Raw genomic sequence first — 17,137 nt, forward strand, 5'->3', positions numbered from 1 at the left:
CCTTTAACGACCCTAAAGGACGTCCGGGGGAGTTTCCCGCCCCCCGGGTGACCTCTGACCTTCCGGCGCAGGCCCGGCTGACGTGCCCGTGCTGCAACGCCCGCAAGAAGGACGCGGTGCTGACCAAGTGCTTCCACGTCTTCTGCTTCGAGTGCGTCAAGAGCCGCTACGACACGCGCCAGAGGAAGTGCCCCAAGTGCAACGCGGCCTTCGGCGCCCACGACTTCCACCGCGTCTACATCAGCTGAGCCGCCGGCGCTTCCGGCGGTCGGCCGGGCGCTTCCGGTGATCGGCCGGGCGCTTCCGGTGGTCTGGTGGGCACTTCCGGTGGTCGGCCGGGCACTTCCGGTGGTCAGGTGGTCACTTCCGGTGGTGAGGTGGGCACTTCCGGTGGTCAGCTGGTCACTTCCGGTGGCCAGGTGGGCACTTCCGGTGGTCAGCTGGTCATTTCCGGTGGTCAGCTAGTCACTTCCAGTTACCTGCTGGGCACTTCCGGTGGTCAGCGAGTCACTTTTGGTGGTCAGCGAGTCATTTCCGGTGGCAAGGTGGTCACTTCCGGTGGTCAGGTGGTCACTTCCGGTGGCCATGTGGTCATTTCCTGTGGCCAGCTGGTCACTTCCGGTGGTCAGGTGGTCACTTCCGGTGGCCAGGTGGTCATTTCCGGTGGTCACACAGTCATTTCCTGTGGTCAGCTGGTCACTTCCGGTGGTCAGGTGGTCACTTCCGGTGGCCAGGTGGTCATTTCCGGTGGTCAGGTGGTCACTTCCGGTGGTCAGCTGGTCATTTCTGGTGGTCATCTCTGGTGGTCATCTCATAGTTATCTTCGGTGGTCACGTTTCTGGTGGTCACTCGGTGGTCATCTCAGGTGGTCACTCTCTGGTCGTTTCCAGTGGTCACCTCAGGGTCATTCCTGGTGGTCATCTGGTGGTTGTCCTTGGTGGTCACCACGCGATGGTCACTGACCACCCCGAACTGACCAGTGGTCACTTGTGGCCACCTGTGACCCGACTGACGCCACCCCAGAGTGACCACTGACCACCCCAGAGTGACCACTGACCACCCAAAAGTGACCACTGACCACCCCAGAGTGACCACTGACCACCCCAGAGTGACCACTGACCACCCAAGAGTGACCACTGACCACCCAAAAGTGACCGCTGACCACCCAAGAGTGACCACTGACCAGCCAAAAGTGACCGCTGACCACCCCAGAGTGACCACTGACCACCCTGGAGTGACCAGACCATCTCAAAGTGACCACTGACCACCCCAAGGTCACCTCAGGCCACCCCGAAGTGACCACTGACCACCCAAAAGTGACCACTGACCATCCCAGAGTGACCACTGACCATCCCAGAGTGACCACTGACCACCCCAAGGTCATCTCAGGCCACCTTAAAGTGACCACTGACCACCCCAAAGTGACCGCTGACCACCCCAGAGTGACCAGTGACCACCCCAGAGTGACCATTGACCACCCCAGAGTGACCACTGACCGCCTTAGAGTGACCAGTGACCACTCCAGAGTGACCACTGACCACCCCAGAGTGACCACTGACCACCTCAGAGTGACCACTGACCACCCCAGGGTCACCTCAGGCCACCCCGAAGTGACCACTGACCACCCAAAAGTGACCACTGACCATCTCAAAGTGACCACTGACCACCCCAGAGTGACCAGTGACCACCCCAGAGTGACCAGTGGTCACGGCCACCCTTGACCACCCCAAGTCCACCCCAAAGTGACCAGTGACCAACCCAAGGCCACCCCGAAGTGACCACTGGTCACCCCTGACCACCCCAAAGCCACCTCAGGCCACCCCAAAAGTGACCCCTGGTCACCTGTGGTCACTCCTGGTCACCTCAAAGTGACCACTGGTCACTCATGGTCACAGTTGGTCACCCCAGAGTGACCACTGACCACCCCAGAGTGACCACTGACCACCCCAAGGTCACCTCAAACTGACCACTGGTCACTCGTGGTCACTCCTGGTCACCCCAGAGTGACCACTGACCACCCCAGTGACCACTGACCACCCCAAGGTCATCTGAGGCCACCCCAAAGTGACCACTGACCACCCAAAAGTGACCACTGAGCATCCCAGAGTGACCCCTGACCACCCAAAAGTGACCACTGACCACCCCAAGGTCATCTCAAACTGACCACTGGTCACTCATGGTCACCCCTGGTCACTCCAGAGTGACCGCTGACCACCCAAGGTCACCTTGGACTGACCACTGGTCACTCATGGTCACCCCTGGTCACTCCAGAGTGACCACTGACCACCCTAGAGTGACCGCTGACCACCCCAAGGTCACCTCAGACCATTGGTCACTTATGGTCCCCCGTGGTCACCTCAAAGTGACCACTGGTCACTCCAAAGTGACCCTTGATGACCCCAAAGTGACCACTGGTCACTTATGGTCACCCCTGGTCACTCCAGAGTGACCATTGACAACCCCAAGGCCACCCCAGAATGACCACTGGTCACTCGGGGTCACCCCTGGTCACTCCAGAGTGACCACTGACCACCCCAAGGCCACCCCAGAGTGACCACTGGTCACTCCAAAGTGACCCTTGATGACCCCAAACTGACCACTGGTCACTCGTGGTCACTCCTGGTCACCCCAAAGTGACCCCTGGTCACTCGTGGTCACTCCAGAGTGACCCCTGGTCACCCCAAGGTCAACCTCGGCCCGCCCCCCATTGGTCCCCACCCCTTGACCCCCCCTCCCCCAGCCCTTGACCTTTGACCCCCAACTTCCCCCGCCCCCTTTTCCCCCCTCCCAGCCAATAAAAACGCTCGGAGTCGTTCCCGTGTGGAGGTTTGGGGGTCACTTGGGGTCATTTGGGGGTTTTGGGGTCACTTGGGGTCATTTGGGGGTTTTGGGGTCACTTGGGGTCACTTGGGGTCATTTGGGGGTCACTTGGGGTCACTTGGGGTCATTTGGGGGTTTTGGGGTCACTTGGGGTCACTTGGGGTCATTTGGGGGTTTTGGGGGTCACTTGGGGTCACTTGGGGTCACTTGGGGTCATTTGGGGGGTTTGGGGTCACTTGGGGTCACTTGGGGTCATTTGGGGATTTTGGGGTCACTTGGGGTCATTTGGGGGTTTTGGGGTCGCTTGGGGTCATTTTAGGGTCATTTGGGGTCATTTGAGGGGTTTGGGGTCACTCGGGGTCATTTTGGGGGGTCCTGGGGTCATTTGGGGTCGTTTTAGGGTCATTTGGGGTCATTTGGTGGTTTTGGGGTCACTTGGGGTCATTTTAGGGTCACTTGGGGTTATTTGGTGGTTTTGGGGTCACTTGGGGTCGTTTTAGGGTCACTTGGGGTCATTTGGTGGTTTTGGGGTCATTTTAGGGTCATTTGGGGTCATTTGAGGGGTTTGGGGTCACTCGGGGTCATTTTGGGGGGTCCTGGGGTCGTTTGGGGTCGTTTTGGGGTCACTTGGGGTCGTTTTAGGGTCACTTGGGGTCATTTGGTGGTTTTGGGGTCATTTTAGGGTCATTTGGGGTCACTTGGGGAATTTGGGGTCATTTTGGCGGGTCCTGGGGTCATTTGGGGTCATTTTTGGGGGGTTTGGGGTCACTTGGGGTCATTTTTGGGAGACTCGGGGTCATTTGGGGTCATTTTGAGGTCACTGGGGGTCACTTTGGGGGTTTTGGGGTCATTTTTGGGGGGTCCAGGGGTCACTTGGGGTCATTTGGGGGGGGTCAGGGGTCATCTGGGGTCACTCTTGTGGGGTCTTGGGGTCATTGAGGGAAGCTGGGGTCACTTGGGGTCACTTTTGGGGGCACGTGGGGTCATTTTGGGGTCACTTGGGGTCACAGACGGGGGGTCCAGGTGTCACTTGGGGTCACTTGGGGTCATTTTGGGGTCACTTGGGATCGTTTTGGGGGATCCAGGGGTCACTTGGGGTCATTTTGGGGGGGTTTGGGGTCATTTGGGGGGTTTGGGGTCACTTTGGGAGCCCTGGGGTCATTTTGGGGTCATTTTTGGGCCATTTGGGGTCATTTTGGGGCGTCCTGGGGTCATTTGGGGTCATTTGGGGTCATTTTGGAGGGTCCTGGGGTCATTTGGGGTCATTTTTGGGGGGTCTTGGGGTCATTTGGGGTAATTTTTTGGGTCCTGGGCTCACTTGGGGTCATTTTGGGGGGTCCTGGGGTCACTTGAGGTCATTTGGGGTCATTTTTGGGGTCCTGGGGGCACTTGGGGTCATTTGGGGTCATTTTGGAGGGTCCTGGGGTCATTTGGGGTCATTTTTGGGGGGTCTTGGGGTCATTTGGGGTAATTTTTGGGGTCCTGGGGTCACTTGGGGTCATTTTGGGGGGTCCTGGGGTCACTTGGGGTCATTTTGGGGGGTCCTGGGGTCATTTGGGGTCATTTTTGGGGTCCAGGGGTCATTTGGGGTCATTTTGGGGGGTCCTGGGGTCATTTGGGGTCATTTTTGGGGGGTCCTGGGGTCACTTGGGGTCATTTTGGGGTGTCCTGGGGTCACTTGGGGTCATTTGGGGTAATTTTTGGGGTCCTGGGGTCACTTGGGGTCATTTGGGGTCATTTTGGGGTCACTTGGGATCGTTTTGGGGGATCCAGGGGTCACTTGGGGTCATTTGGGGGTTTTGGGGTCACTTTGGGAGCCCTGGGGTCATTTTGGGGTCATTTTTGGGCCATTTCGGGTCATTTTGGGGCGTCCAGGGTTCATTTGGGGTCACTTGGGGGAAATCTGGGGGGGTTTTGGGGTCATTCGGGGTCATTCTTGGGAGATTTGGGGTCACTTGGGATCACTTTTGGGGGGTCCAGGGGTCATTTGGGGCCTTTTTGGGGTCACTTGGGGTCGTTTTGGGGGGTCTCGGGGTCATCTGGGGTCATTTTGGCGAGATTTGGGGTCATTTTGGGGGTCCTGGGGTCATTTGGGGTCATTTTCGGGCGTCCTGGGGTCACTTGGGGTCATTTGGGGGGTAATTTGGGGTCACTTGGGGTCATTTGGGGTCATTTTTGGGATCCTGAGGTCATTTGGGGTCATTTTGGGGGTCCTGGGGTCACTTGGGGTCATTTTTGGGGTCCTGGGGGCACTTGGGGTCATTTGGGGTCATTTTGGAGGGTCCTGGGGTCATTTGGGGTCATTTTGGGGCATCCTGGGGTCACTTGGGGTCATTTTTGGGGTCCTGGGGTCACTTGGGGTCATTTGGGGTCATTTTGGGGCATCCTGGGGTCACTTGGGGTCATTTTTGGGGTCCTGGGGTCACTTGGGGTCATTTTTGGGGTCCTGGGGTCACTTGGGGTAATTTGGGGTCATTTTGGAGGGTCCTGGGGTCATTTGGGGTCATTTTTGGGGTCCTGGGGTCACTTGGGGTCATTTGGGGTCATTTTTGGGGTCACTTGGGGTCATTTGGGGTCATTTTTGGGAGATTTGGGGTCACTTGGGGTCACTTTTGGGGGGAAATTTTTGGTGTTTTAGGGAATGTGGGTGGGGGGCGGGGCAAATTTTTTTGAGGGGAGCTTTGGGGAGTTTTTCGGAAATTTCTCGGAATTTGGGGATTTTGAGGCGGAAAATTTGGGAATTCCGGGCGTTTTGAAGGGAATCCTGAAGGAATTTGGAGACATTTGGGGGGGGAAAATTTGGGAATTTCGGGGCGGGGTTTTTGAGGGGATTTTGAAGGAATTTTTTTTGGGGGGGTGGGGGGATTTTTGGGCACGGAGAGGCCAAAAATCCCGGGAAATTTGGGATTTTGGGAATCTCGGGAGGGATTTGGGGGAATTTTCCTGGATTTGGGGGGATTTTCCTGGATTTAGCGGCGAATTTTGGGAGGTTTTGGGTCATTTCGGGGCGCGACCATAGAGACGGAGCAAGGGGCGTGGCCAGAGCGTCCCCGTTGCCATGAGAACGCCGGAAGCCGGAAGCGCCGACAACCGGAAGTGCCAAGGGAACAACCGGAAGTGCCCATGGAGCAGCCGGAGGGTAACGGGGAATGGAGGGAGGAGGGAGAAAACCCCCCAAAATCGTTTAAAAATGCCCCAAAATCGCCTTGAAATCGACCGAAATCAACCTGGGCACCCCAAAAATCGGTTCCGGCGTCCCGGAATGATCCAAATTCGACTCCCGGAGCTCTAAAAACGCCGGAAATTCACCCCAAAAAAAAAAAAAAATCAGCAGCGGAACGGTTGAAAATCGTCCGGAAATCGTCCGAATTTCCCCCAAATCCGCCCCAAAATCTCCCCGAGAAATTCCTCCCTCCCCCCCCCAAAAAAAAACCCACAAAAAAAAAAAACAACAAAAATCCAATAAATTCCAAAACGAAAATCCTCAAAAAAATTTACTAAAAAAACTCCCCCAAAAAATCGAAAAAAAATTCCAAAATAAACCCCGAAAAATCCCGCCAAAAAATCCCCAAAAATTCCCCCCAAAAAATCCCAAAAATTCCCCCCAAAATCCCAAAATTTCCCCCCAAAAATCCCAAAAGTTTCCCCCAAAAATCTCAAAATTTCCCCCCAAAAATCCCAATAATTTTCCCCAAAAATCCAACAAATTCCGAAATAAATCCTAAAAAAATCCTCAAAAAATTCCCCCAAAATTCCAAAAAATTCCAAAACAAAAAAAATCATCCAAAAAAAAAATCCCAAAATAAACCCAAAAAATTCCCCCCCAAAATTCCCAAATATTCTCCCAAAAATCCCAAAAAAATCCCTCCAAAATCCCAAAAAATTCCCCCAAAAATTCCCCCCAAAAATTCCCCCAAAAATCCCAAAAATTTCCCCCCAAAAATCCAAAAAATTCCAAAACAAAAAAATCATCCCAAAAAGAAAAAAAAATCAAAAAAAAATCCCAATAAACCCCCAAAAATCCCTCCAAAAAAATCCCAAAAAAATCCCAAAAAATTCCCCCAAAAAATCCCAATTTTCCCCCAAATCCCCGTTTTTCCCCCCAAAATTCCCGGTTTTTTTCCCAGGGCGGGTTTTCTGTCGCTGTTTTTGGGGCTCCCGGGAAGTTTCCGGGTTCCAGGAAGATCCCGGCGGGAAATTCCGCCGCCGAAATTCCCGAAGCTCCCGGCGGGAGTGGATCCGGCGGGCGGCCGCGGTGAGAGGAATCCCAAAATTTTGGGCGGAATTTGGGCGTAATCGGGAAATTTTAAAGATTTGGGAAATTTTTTTCCAATTTTTTGGGGTTTTTTTAATTTTTCAATTTTTTTCGCGATTTTTTTGGGGATTTTTTTTCAGAATTTTTTGGGTTTTTCGGATTTTTTGTGGAAGTTTTTTTCCCGATTTTATTTTTTCTCCCGATTTTTTTTTTTCTCCCGTTTTTTTCTTTTTCCCGATTTTGTTCAGATTTTATTTGGATTTTTTTAAAGATTTTTCTTTTTTTTTTCCCGATTATTTTTTGGGAATTTTTTTTTTGGGGGGATTTCCGATTTTTTTTCTTTTCCCGATTTTTATTTGGAATTTTTTTTTGGTATTTTTCCCTCCCCCTCCCCCCAATTTTTTCCGGAATTTTTTTTTTTTTTTTTAGGATTTTCTTCTCTCAAATTTTTTTTCTCGAATTTCTTTTGGATTTTTCTGGAATTTCCAAGGAAATTTCCAGGAACTCTCTCCGGTTTTTTGGGAAGGGAATCCCCCCGGGGAAAGGTCGGACAGGTGGCCACCTTGCGGGATTTTTTGGGAATTTTGGGAAAATTTGGGAAAATTTGGGGGGAAATCGGGAATTTCTGGGATTTGGGATTTTTTGAGATTTTTTTCCAAAGTTTTTTTCAATTTTTTTCGATTTTTTTTGCAATTTTTGAGGTGGAATTTTGGGCAAAATCGGGAATTTTGGTGAAAATTGGGAATTTCTGGGATTTGGGAATTTTTGGGATTTTTTCGACTTTTTTTTCAATTTTTTTCGATTTTTTTTGCAATTTTTGGGGGAATTTTGGGCAAAATCGGGAAATTTGGTGAAAATTGGGAATTTCTGGGATTTGGGATTTTTTGGGATTTTTTTCGACTTTTTTTCAATTTTTTCAAATTTTTTGCAATTTTTGGGGTGGAATTTTGGGCAAAATCGGGAATTTTGGTGAAAATTGGGAATTTCTGGGATTTGGGAATTTTTGGGATTTTTTCGACTTTTTTTTCAATTTTTTTCGATTTTTTTTGCAATTTTTGGGGGAATTTTGGGCAAAATCGGGAAATTTGGTGAAAATTGGGAATTTCTGGGATTTGGGATTTTTTGGGATTTTTTTCGACTTTTTTTCAATTTTTTTCAAATTTTTTGCAATTTTTGGGGTGGAATTTTGGGCAAAATCGGGAAATTTGGTGAAAATTGGGAATTTCTGGGATTTGGGATTTTTTGGGATTTATTTTGGATTTTTTTTCAATTTTTTTTTCTAATTTTTCGCGATTTTTTTCAGGGACTTTTGGGCAAAATCGGGAAATTCGGTGAAAATTGGGAATTTCTGGGATTTGGGAATTTTTTCCTTTTTGGGGGGATTTTTTTCCATTTTTTTCATGATTTTTTCCCATTTTTTGGTGATTTTTTTCAGATTTCTTTTCGGATTTTTGTGGAATTTTTTTTTCGACTTTTTCACGATTTTTTTTTAATTTTTGGGGAATTTTTTTGGAGTTTTTTGGAGATTTTTTTAATTTTTAAAATTTGATTTTATTCGAATTTTTCTCTGATTTTTTTTTTTTTTTTTGGATTTTTTTCGGAGTTTTTTGGAGATTTTTTGATTTTTTTAAAATTTAATTTTCTTCAGATTTTCTTTGATTTTATTTTTTTCTTTTTGGGGAATTTTTTCTGATTTTTTTTAGATTTTTTCAGGAATTTTATCGGAATTTTTGTGGATTTTTTTCGGGATTCTTTTTTTTTGATCTTTAGAGTTTTTCAAATTTTTTTCGGATTTTTTTCGAGTTTTTCCCAATTTTTTTTCAGGGAATTTTGGGCAAAATCGGGAAATCTGGTGAAAACTGGGAATTTGTGGGATTTGGGATTTTTGGGGGAATTTTTTTCGCCATTTTTTGATTTTTTTTCAATATTTTCGCGATTTTTTTCAGAATTTTTTCGGGATTTTTTTTCTGGATATTTTGGGGGGGATTTTTTTGGAATTTTTTTCCCGGAAATTTTGGGAATTTTTTCCAGATTTTTTAGGGGGGAATTTGAAGGGATTTTTGGGAAGGATTTTTGGGGGATTTTTGGGGGGAATTTTGAGCATTCCAGGATGGAATTTTTTGGGAATTTTTGGGAATTTTTGTAACTTTGGGTGGGACTTTTGGGTGGAATTTGGCGCTTTTTGGGGATCCCCGGGTGGAAATTTTGGGAATTTTGGGTTCCTGGGTGGAATTTTTCGGGATTTTTTTGGGGGGAACTTTGGGTGGAATCTGGGGAATTTGGGGACGGAATTTTTGGGGAATTTTGGGAACTTTGGGCGGATTTTTTTTGGAATTTTGGGAACTTTGGGCGGAATTTTAGGGAATTTCTGGGTAGAATTTTCGGGATTTTTTATTTTTACATTTCCGGGGCATCCCTGGATGGAATTTTCCGGGAATTTCGGGTGAAATTTCCGGAATTTTTCAGGAATTCCCTTTCTCCCCTCCCCCTTTGACATTTTTCCCTTTTTTTTTTTCCCCCTCCCACCAAAAATTCCCGAAATTCCCGGAAAATTTGGGGGGAATTGTTGGGAATTCCCAGCGGGTGCTGCTCCCTCAGGGATTCCCCGAGAGCGTCAGCCCCGACTACGGCCGGTACCAGTGCTGGGACAGCCTGCAGGTACTGGTTATACTGGTTATACTGGTTATACTGGTTTGGACTGGTTTATACTGGGTTATACTGGTTATACTGGGTATACTGGTTATACTGGGTTATACTGGGTTATACTGGGTTATACTGGGTTATACTGGTTTGGACTGGGTTATACTGGGTTATACTGGGTTATACTGGTTATACTGGTTATATTGGTTATACTGGTTTGGACTGGTTATACTGGTTATACTGGTTATACTGGGTTATACTGGGTTATACTGGGTTATACTGGTTATACTGGTTTATACTGGGTTATACTGGGTTATACTGGTTTGGACTGGTTTGGAGTGGTTTGGACTGGGTTATACTGGGTTATACTGGTTATACTGGTTTGGACTGGTTTGGACTGGTTTGGACTGGGTTATACTGGGTATACTGGTTATACTGGGTGATACTGGTTATACTGGTTTGGACTGGGTTATACTGGGTTATACTGGGTGATACTGGGTTATACTGGGTTATACTGGGTTATACTGGGTTATACTGGTTTGGACTGGGTTATACTGGGTTATACTGGGTTATACTGGTTATACTGGTTATATTGGTTATACTGGTTTGGACTGGTTATACTGGTTATACTGGTTATACTGGGTTATACTGGGTTATACTGGGTTATACTGGTTTATACTGGGTTATACTGGGTTATACTGGTTTGGACTGGTTTGGAGTGGTTTGGACTGGGTTATACTGGGTTATACTGGTTATACTGGTTTGGACTGGTTTGGACTGGTTTGGACTGGGTTATACTGGGTATACTGGTTATACTGGGTGATACTGGTTATACTGGTTTGGACTGGGTTATACTGGGTTATACTGGTTATACTGGGTGATACTGGTTATACTGGTTTGGACTGGGTTATACTGGTTATGCTGGGTTATACTGGGTTATACTGGTTTATACTGGTTTATACGGGTTATACTGGTTTGGACTGGGTTATACTGGTTATACTGGGTTATACTGGGTTATACTGGTTATACTGGTTATACTGGGTTATACTGGTTATACTGGGTTATACTGGGTTATACTGGGTTATACTGGGTTATACTGGGTTATACTGGGTTATACTGGTTTGTACTGGTCCGCACTGGCCCGTACTGGTCCATACTGGTCTGTACTGGTCCATACTGGTCCATACTGGTCCATACTGGTCCGTACTGGTCCATACTGGTCCATACTGGTCCATACTGGTCCGTACTGGTCCGTACTGGTCCATACGGGTCCATACTGGTCCGTACTGGTCCATACTGGTCCGTACTGGTTTATACTGGTCCGTACTGGTCCGCACTGGTCCGTACTGGTCCGTACTGGTCCATACTGGTCCATACTGGTCCGTACTGGTCCGTACTGGTCCGTACTGGTCCGTACTGGTCCGCACTGGTCCGTACTGGTCCGTACTGGTCCGCACTGGTCCGTACTGGTCCATACTGGTCCATACTGGTCCATACTGGTCCATACTGGTCCATATTGGTCCGTACTGGTCCATACTGGTCCGTACTGGTCCATACTGGTCCGTACTGGTCCGTACTGGTCCGTACTGGTCCATACTGGTCCATACTGGTCCGCACTGGTCCGTACTGGTCCGTACTGGTCCATACTGGTCCATACTGGTCCGTACTGGTCCATACTGGTCCGTACTGGTCCATACTGGTCCGTACTGGTCCGTACTGGTCCATACTGGTCCATACTGGTCCATACTGGTCCGTACTGGTCCGCACTGGTCCGTACTGGTCCATACTGGTCCATACTGGTCCGCACTGGTCCGCACTGGTCCGTACTGGTCCGTACTGGTCCGTACTGGTCCGCACCGCTCCGTTCAGGCGCTGTGCTCCAGCCTGGCCGGGTCTCTCTCCACCCGGGCCGTGCTCGAGGCCGTCGGCGTCGGCGACGGCGCCGCCACCGTCAGCGGGGCCACGCTCACCTGGCTGCTCCGAGGTGGGCGATTCCCGGAATCCCCGGCATTCCCCGAGTTCCCGGATCCCCCGGGATTCCGGCCCCGAATTCTCGGAATTCCGGCCCAAAATCCCGAATTCCAGCCGGAATTCCGAAACTCCCGGGATTCCTGCCCAAATTCCAGCCCAAAATCCCCATTTCCCAGAATTCCGGATTCCCCAGAATTCCCAGAATTCCCAGAATCCCCCAAATTCCGGCCCCAATTCCCCGAATTGCCCGGATTCCGGCCCGAATTCCAGCCCAAAATTCCCAAATTCCCCTAATACCCAGAATTCCCAAATTCCAGCCCGAATTCCCTGAATTCCAGCTCAAATTCCCAGAATTTCAGCCCAAAATCCAGCCCTAAATCCCAAATTTCAGCCCAAATTCCCAGAATTCCCGAGTCCCCAGAATTCCCTGAATTCCTGAAATTCCAGCCCAAATTCCCAGGATTCCACACGAAATTCCAGCCGCAATTCCAGCCCGGAAATCCCGAATTTCAGCCCAAATTCCAGCTGGAATTCTCCGAATTCCCGGAATTCCCATCTCAAATTCCCAGAATTCCCATCCCAAATTCCCGGAATTCCCATCCCAAATTCCAGCGCTAAATCCTGAATCCCAGCCTCAGTTTTTGCACCCGAATTCCCGGCCGGAAATCCCAAATTTCCTCCCAAATTCCATCCCAAATTCCCGGGATTCCAGCCCGATTTCCAGCCCAAATAATTCCCAGAATTCCATCCCCAAATTCCCAGAATTCCCAGAATTCCCTCCCGAGCTCCTGGAATTTTACCCGAAATTCCCGGAATTCCCGAAATTCCCCGTCCCAGAATTCCCGGGATTTTTCTTGCAGACGGGGTCGGGATCGTCACCAGGATCGTCTTCGTGTGGCTGCAGGGGTGAGACTGGGACGGACTGGGACAAACTGGGACAAACTGGGAGGGAACTGGGATGGACTGGGGGGGACTGGGAGGGAACTGGGATGGACTAGGATGGACTGGGAGGGACTGGGATGGACTGGGACAAACTGGGACAAACTGGGAGGGAACTGGGATGGACTGGGGGGGACTGGGAGGGAACTGGGATGGACTGGGATGGACTGGGAGGGACTGGGACAAACTGGAATGGGCTGGGACAAACTGGGAGGGAACTGGGAGGGACTGGGATGGACTAGGATGGACTGGGATGGACTGGGATGGACTGGGACAAACTGGGAAAAACTGGGATGGAACTGGGAGGGAACTGGGAGGGACTAGGATGGACTGGGATGGACTGGGATGGACTGGGACAAACTGGGAAAAACTGGGATGGAACTGGGAGGGAACTGGGACAAACTGGGATGAACTGGGAGCAGTGGGAGGTCCACACTGGTTTATACTGGTCCATACTGGTTTATACTGGTCCACACTGGTTTATACTGGTCCATACTGGTTTCCCTCCCCCTCGACTCAGGAGCCACCTGGACTGCGAGGCCAAGCAATGGCGGTGAGGCCACGCCCCCTTTTCCCATTTAGGGCCACTCCCGCTTTAGCCCCGCCCCTTCGTTGCTGCCTGTGGTTCCCAGCCGAAGCCCCGCCTCTTTCCCCATATATGATAATGGGGTGTCATCCTTAAGCCCCGCCCCTCACCCTATATGAGAGCAAGCCCCACCCACCCCTCAAGCCCCACCCCCTTTGCCATATAGAGAAATACATTCATTCCTAAGCCCCGCCCCCTTGCAAAAAATGGCGGCAGATCTCACGCTCCACCCACTATTGCCTTATATGGGCTGGCCCCGCCCCTCCCTTGACATTATGGCAGCAAACCACGCCCTCACCTCTAGCCCCACCCATTTTCCCACATATACTCACTGCTCTTTTAGCCCCGCCCCTCTCTCATAGGGCAGCAAAATCCCAAACCCCGCCCCCATTCTACTGTATCTGGCCACTCCCACTGAAGCCCCACCCCTTTTACCATCTATGGCCATGAACTCCAAGCCCCACCCCATTTTTGTATTTGACCACGCCCACCTAAGCCCCGCCTCTCTGCTATCGTGTGTGGCCCCTTCCAACTAAGCCCCGCCCCTTCCATACCATAAATGGCAGCGAATCCCTTTCTGACCTTTTATGGCCGTGGCCACGCCCACATCTCCGTACAAGGGCAAGCCCCGCCCCTTTCCCCCAGGTTTGCGGCGGATCTGCTCAATGACGTCGCCCTGGTGCTGGAAATCCTCGCTCCCCATTGGCTGAGCCTCGGCCCCGCCCTCCTGGTCATGGCGGCCGCTGCCAGGGTGGGGCTGGGCGGGGACTGGTTTATACTGGTTTATACTGGTTTATACTGGGCGGGGACTGGTTTATACTGGTTTATACTGGGAGGGGACTGGTTTATACTGGTTTATACTGGTTTATACTGGGCGGGGACTGGTTTATACTGGTTTATACTGGTTTATACTGGGCGGGGACTGGTTTATACTGGTTTATACTGGTTTATACTGGGCGGGGACTGGGAGGGGAGTGGGCGGGGACTGATTTATACTGGTTTATACTGGTTTATACTGGGAGAGACTGGTTCATATTGGTTTATACTGGGACAGGACTGGTTTACACTGGTTTCTACTGGGAGGGACTGGGGAAACTGGTTTATACTGGGAGGGGACTGGGAGGGGAGTGGGCGGGGACTGGTTTATACTGGTTTATACTGGTTTATACTGGGAGGGGACTGGGAGGGGAGTGGGCGGGGACTGGTTTATACTGGTTTATACTGGTTTATACTGGGACGGACTGGGAGGGGAGTGGGCGGGGACTGGTTTATACTGGTTTATACTGGGAGGGACTGGGGAAACTGATTTATACTGGGAGGGACTGGGAGGGGACTGGTTTATACTGGTTTATACTGGTTTCTACTGGGAGGGGACTGGTTTATACTGGTTTCTACTGGGAGGGGACTGGTTTATACTGGTTTGTTTTGGGTTTGGAGGTTTATACTGGGAGAGACTGGGAATGGATTGGTTTGGACTGGTTTATACTGGGAGGGAGTTGGGGGTGGAAATTGGGACTGGTCCGTACTGGTTTATACTGGTTTATACTGGTTTATACTGGTTTATTCCATTTATACTGGTTTATACTGGTTTACGCTGGTTTATACTGGTTTATACTGGTTTTTAATGGTTTATTCCATTCATACTGGTTTATACTGGTTTACGCTGGTTTATACTGGTTTATACTGGTTTTTAATGGTTTATTCCATTCATACTGGTTTATACTGGTCCGTACTGGTTTATCCCGTGTATACTGGTCTAAACCAGTTTAAACTTGCTTATACTGGTTGATACCGGTCCTTACCGGTTTCTACTGGTTTCTAATGGTCGATTCCATTTCTGCTGGTCCGTACTGGTCTATACTGGTCCGTACTGGTTTCCCCTCCGGCCGCAGTGCGTGGTGGGCGTGGCCGGCGGCGCCACCCGGGCGGCCCTGGCCGTGCACCAGGCGCGGCGGGACAACGTGGCCGACGTGGCCGCCAAGGACAGCAGCCAGGTGAGACTGGTCCGGACTGGTTTGTACTGGTTTGTACTGGTTTAGACTGGGGGGGGGCACTTCGGCGACTCGCCCAATATGGCGGCCAAATGGCGCCATCCAAGATGGCCGCCGAGGAAAGCCGGGCGGGAACTGGGAGCGCTGGTTGGGACTGGGAGGGTCCGTACTGGTTTGGACTGGTCCATACTGGTTTATACTGGTTTATAATGGTTTATTCCATTTGAACTGGTTTATACTGGTTTATAATGGTTTATTCCATTTGTACTGGTTTATACTGGTCCATACTGGTTCATAAAGGTTTATAATGGTTTTTAATGGTTTATACTGGTTTATAATGGTTTATAATGGTTTATTCCATTTATACTGGTTTATACTGGTTTATGCTGGTTTATACTGGTTTATACTGGTTTATACTGGTTTATAATGATTTATTCCATTTATACTGGTTTATACTGGTTTATACGGGTTTATACTGGTTTTTAATGGTTTATTCCGTTTATACTGGTTTATACTGGTTCATAAAGGATTATAATGGTTTTTAATGGTTTATTCCATTTATACTGGTTTATACTGGTTTATACCGGTTTATACTGGTTTATAATGGTTTATTCCATTTGTACTGGTTTATACTGGTTTATACTGGTTTATACTGGTTTATACTGGTTTATACTGGTTTATACTGGTTTATAAGGGTTTTTAATGGTTTATTCCATTTATACTGGTTTATACTGGTTTATACTGGTTTATACTGGTTTATACTGGTTTTTAATGGTTTATTCCATTTATACTGGTCTGTACTGGTTTATACTGGTTTGTTTTGGTCCATACTGGTTTATACTGGTTTATACCGGTTGATACTGGTTTATAATGATTTTTAATGGTTTATTCCATTTATACTGGTCCATACTGGTTTATACTGGTCCATACTGGTTTGTAATGGTTTATACTGGTTTATTCCATTTATACTGGTCCATACTGGTTTGTAATGGTTTATAATGGTTTATTCCATTTATACTGGTTTATACTGGTTTATACTGGTTTATAATGGTTTTTAATGGTTTATTCCATTTATACTGGTTTATACTGGTTTGTACTGGTTTATACTGGTTTATAATGGTTTATAATGGTTTATTCCATTTATACTGGTCCGTACTGGTTTATACTGGTTTATACTGGTTTATAATGGTTTTTAATGGTTTATTCCATTTATACTGGTTTATACTGGTCCATACTGGTTTGTAATGGTTTATACTGGTTTATTCCATTTATACTGGTCCGTACTGGTTTATACTGGTTTATCTTGGTCCATACTGGTTTATACTGGTTTCTACTGGTTTATACTGGTCTGTCCTGGGCAGGAGACGCTGGTGAACGGGGCGGGGCTGTTGCTGTCGCTGTTGCTCCTCCCCCTGCTGGACGGGCGGCCATGGTGAGTGGGCGGGGAGTAGAGGGGGGCGTGGCTTGAATGGGGAGGAGTTAAAACGGGGGTGGGGCCTCGGGTGGGCGTGGCTTAAAGGAGGTGGGTCTGGAGGGGGCTTAAAGGGGGAGGGGCTTAAAGGGGTGGGGTGGGCAAAGGGGGGTAAAAGGGGCGGGGCTTGACGATATGGGCTGGAGAAAGGGGAGGGGCCTAAATGGGTGCAGCTAAAGGGGAGGGGCCTAAAGAGGGGAGTTGAAAGGGGCGGGGCCTAAAAGTGTCGAGGGAAGGGGTGGGGCTTGAAAAGGGGAGGGGCTTAAAGGGCTTCAGGTGCGGGTTGAGGTGGCCCAAGTGAGGTGGGCGTGGCTTTGGGGGTTTTAATGAGGTGGGCGTGGCTTATTCGGAACGGGGCGCGTCAAAGCCTCACCTGGGCGTGGCCCAGATGAAGTGGGCGTGGCTCAGGAGAGGTTTGGGCGCTCCCAGGTCAGGTGGGCGTGGTTTTCTAACGGGGGGGGTTT

At 49.4% G+C, this 17,137-nt stretch overlaps 2 protein-coding genes across 3 annotated transcripts in view; both read left to right on the top strand.

Annotated features, from left to right (window-relative positions):
* RNF40 (ring finger protein 40) overlaps positions 1-2,814 on the top strand; it is a 38,658-nt gene extending 35,844 nt beyond the window's left edge. Inside the window, exons 20-21 of one of the 2 annotated variants that reach the window (XR_010725362.1) lie at positions 72-713; positions 756-2,814. Coding sequence is in view for 1 of the 2 variants with exons in the window: in XM_066208739.1 (XP_066064836.1) it covers positions 72-248 (177 nt within the window). In the remaining variant the exon portion in view is untranslated. Of the gene's footprint in view, positions 1-71 lie in introns of both variants that reach the window. The other variant, XM_066208739.1, reaches the window with a different exon arrangement.
* Positions 2,815-5,866: 3,052 nt separating this feature from the next.
* RUSF1 (RUS family member 1) lies at positions 5,867-17,065 on the top strand. The gene is made up of 10 exons (XM_066208742.1): positions 5,867-5,959; positions 6,948-7,075; positions 9,674-9,733; positions 11,585-11,699; positions 12,547-12,592; positions 13,146-13,178; positions 13,857-13,962; positions 15,104-15,205; positions 16,564-16,634; positions 17,041-17,065. The coding sequence occupies exons 1-10, from the start codon at positions 5,944-5,946 to the stop codon at positions 17,063-17,065; spliced, it is 702 nt and encodes a 233-aa protein (XP_066064839.1). The 5' UTR covers positions 5,867-5,943.
* Positions 17,066-17,137: the final 72 nt, after the last annotated feature.

The sequence above is a fragment of the Chamaea fasciata genome, unplaced genomic scaffold (assembly GCF_029207755.1).
Source record: "Chamaea fasciata isolate MVZ Bird 193981 ecotype frontalis unplaced genomic scaffold, bChaFas1.0.hap1 SCAF_440, whole genome shotgun sequence".
Taxonomy (NCBI): domain Eukaryota; kingdom Metazoa; phylum Chordata; class Aves; order Passeriformes; family Sylviidae; genus Chamaea; species Chamaea fasciata.

Excerpts from the sequence above, each read along its gene's own strand:
- RUSF1 (XM_066208742.1), top strand. Across the intron at positions 11,700-12,546 it reads GCTCACCTGGCTGCTCCGAG|ACGGGGTCGGGATCGTCACC; the intron begins GTGGGCGATTCC and ends TTTTTCTTGCAG. Across the intron at positions 12,593-13,145 it reads GTCTTCGTGTGGCTGCAGGG|GAGCCACCTGGACTGCGAGG; the intron begins GTGAGACTGGGA and ends CCCTCGACTCAG.